The 2350-nt window shown below is 40.1% G+C and overlaps 1 protein-coding gene across 1 annotated transcript; it reads left to right on the top strand.

Annotated features, from left to right (window-relative positions):
• The first annotated feature begins 568 nt into the window (after positions 1 to 568).
• LOC102428882 (olfactory receptor 7A5-like) lies at positions 569 to 1522 on the top strand. Its single transcript, XM_006107453.1, has one exon. The coding sequence runs from the start codon at positions 569 to 571 to the stop codon at positions 1520 to 1522; it is 954 nt and encodes a 317-aa protein (XP_006107515.1).
• Positions 1523 to 2350: the final 828 nt, after the last annotated feature.

Here is a 2350-nt window from a genome sequence, read left to right as displayed (position 1 = left end):
GGTCATCTCAGGGCTTTGGCACTGCCTTTTTTCCTACATAACCCCCACCCCAAATAACCTCATGTCACCCCCTCTGTCTTCCTTGAGGTCTCTGTTCAATTGTCACCTTGTCTGCAGGCCTTCCTGAACTCCCAGTATAAAATAACACCCAATCCACTCTCTTTTATACCTACTTTCTTTTTCTTCACATGACACCATCTAACTTGGTATATGACATATATATTGTATGTGTTCTTTAACTATCATTATTCTAAGAATTTTGTATCTGAGCATCCTGTACCCTTTCCCTGGAGGTAGGAATTGTCATAAATATTCCTCAAGTGCATGAAAGCATTTTTCATGAAAACAGTGTAATCCATGAGCACCTTGGAAACAAAGTTTGAGGAGGACTGGAATTCCTAATCAGAGATGTTATCGGGGTTGAGATGTTCAAAAAATAGATATTTTAATAGATATTGTTGCTTTATTACAAAATATAATTGTAGCATTTCAACTATGCTTGTAATGGCCATTTTTTAAAAAAAACGATTCATGCTATTTTTTCTTTCCTACTAGTCACCTGCACTGCATGGGACCTGGGAATGATACTCTGATTTCAGAATTTCTTCTCCTGGGATTTTCAGAGGAACCAGCACTGCAGCCCCTCATATTTGGTCTTTTCCTCTCCACGTACCTGATCACTGTGTTGGGAAACCTGCTCATCATCTTGGCTGTCAGCTCAGACTCCCACCTCCACACGCCCATGTACTTCTTCCTCTCCAACCTGTCCTTGTTAGACATCAGTGTCACCTCGACCATCATCCCAAAGATGCTGTGGAACATCCAGACACAGAGCAAAGTCATCACCTATGCAGGCTGCATCACACAGATGTATTTTTTCATATTCTTTGGAGGACTGGATGACTTCCTTCTAGCCGTGATGGCCTATGACAGGTATGTGGCCATCTGTCACCCCCTGCACTATATGGTCATCATGAACCCCCGGCTCTGTGGACTGCTGGTTCTGGTGTCCTGGATCATGAGTGCCCTGAACTCCTTGGTAGAATCCTTAATAGTGTTGCAACTGTCCTTCTGTATGGACTTTGAAATCCCCCACTTTTTTTGTGAAATCAAACAGATGGTCCAACTTGCCTGTTCTGACACCTTTCTTAATAACATGGTGATGTATTTTGGAGTTGTATTGCTGGGTGGTGGTCCTCTTGTTGGTATCCTTTACTCTTACTCTAAGATAGTGTCCTCCATACGAGGAATCTCATCATCTCAGGGGAAGTATAAGGCATTTTCTACGTGTGCGTCTCACCTCTGGGTTGTCTCCTTATTTTATGGTACTAGCCTAGGAGTGTATCTTAGCTCTGCTGTTACTCAAACCTCACACTCAAGTGCAGCAGCCTCAGTGATGTACACTGTGGTCACACCCATGCTGAACCCCTTCATCTACAGTCTCAGGAACAGGGACATAAAGAGGGCCCTGAAAAGATTCTTAGGGATGTCAGGTAGAAAAGGGACAATCATGCTGAGGTAGAAAAAGTGCCCTTGATTTTAGGGCTCTAAAACTCAAAACCAGAAATTGTGATTCTTTAATAAAATTCAGTAATGCTCCTTTTATGTCTGTCCTTGAAGTTCCTTTGTTTGTTTCAACTTCTCTGTACAATTTAAGCAACCATTTCATTAAGCTTTCTGCTTTGTCTGTTATATAGTCAGGTTTTTCCTTTGTCTCCCCCCCCTTTTTTTTTTACCTTCACAAAGTTTTTTCAAACCTTGATCAGAAATATTGGGAGGTTTTCATTTACTTCACTGGAAATATTGATGTCTAAAGAATAATTTCTTCTCAAATGACATACATCATTGTATGTACTTTGTTCTTGTTTTGTAGATAGAATAGTACTAAGTGGTATTACTCATGTAGGAAAAACTTCACTTGGCTACTTAATGCATTATAATATTTTATTCCATAAAAATGTGAAACCTCAGTTTTCACCACGTATCCCTCATTTTTTGTGCATCGGTACCTTAACTGCTTTTCCTGATACTGTAGATTTTAGCATTCTTCCCTATAGGTCTCTGTCTATTGATAGTGATGAAATGGGATAGGAATGGCTGGGCACTGGCCTGTGTTCTACTACTTGTTGCTCAGATCAAAGTCAGTGTTGTGGGTAGATGGACTTTTGTTGTCTTTATTATAATTGCATTAACCATCATGGAACTATGAAAACGTTAGATTATTACTCATAATCCAGCACGCCTGAAAGCCACACTGGAAGGTGTGTGTGTGTGTAAGATAGATAGATAGATAGATAGATAGATAGATAGATAGATAGATAGATCAATAGAGAAAATGGACTTGGGTTGA

The sequence above is a fragment of the Myotis lucifugus genome, unplaced genomic scaffold, assembly GCF_000147115.1.
Source record: "Myotis lucifugus unplaced genomic scaffold, Myoluc2.0 scaffold_1200, whole genome shotgun sequence".
In the NCBI taxonomy this organism is placed as follows: domain Eukaryota; kingdom Metazoa; phylum Chordata; class Mammalia; order Chiroptera; family Vespertilionidae; genus Myotis; species Myotis lucifugus.
Note: the sequence above shows the minus strand (reverse complement) of the source record. Positions and strands in the feature narration are given on the sequence as shown.

Excerpts from the sequence above, each read along its gene's own strand:
- LOC102428882 (XM_006107453.1), top strand. The coding sequence starts at position 569 with ATGGGACCTGGGAATGATACTCTGATTTCAGAATTTCTTCTCCTGGGA.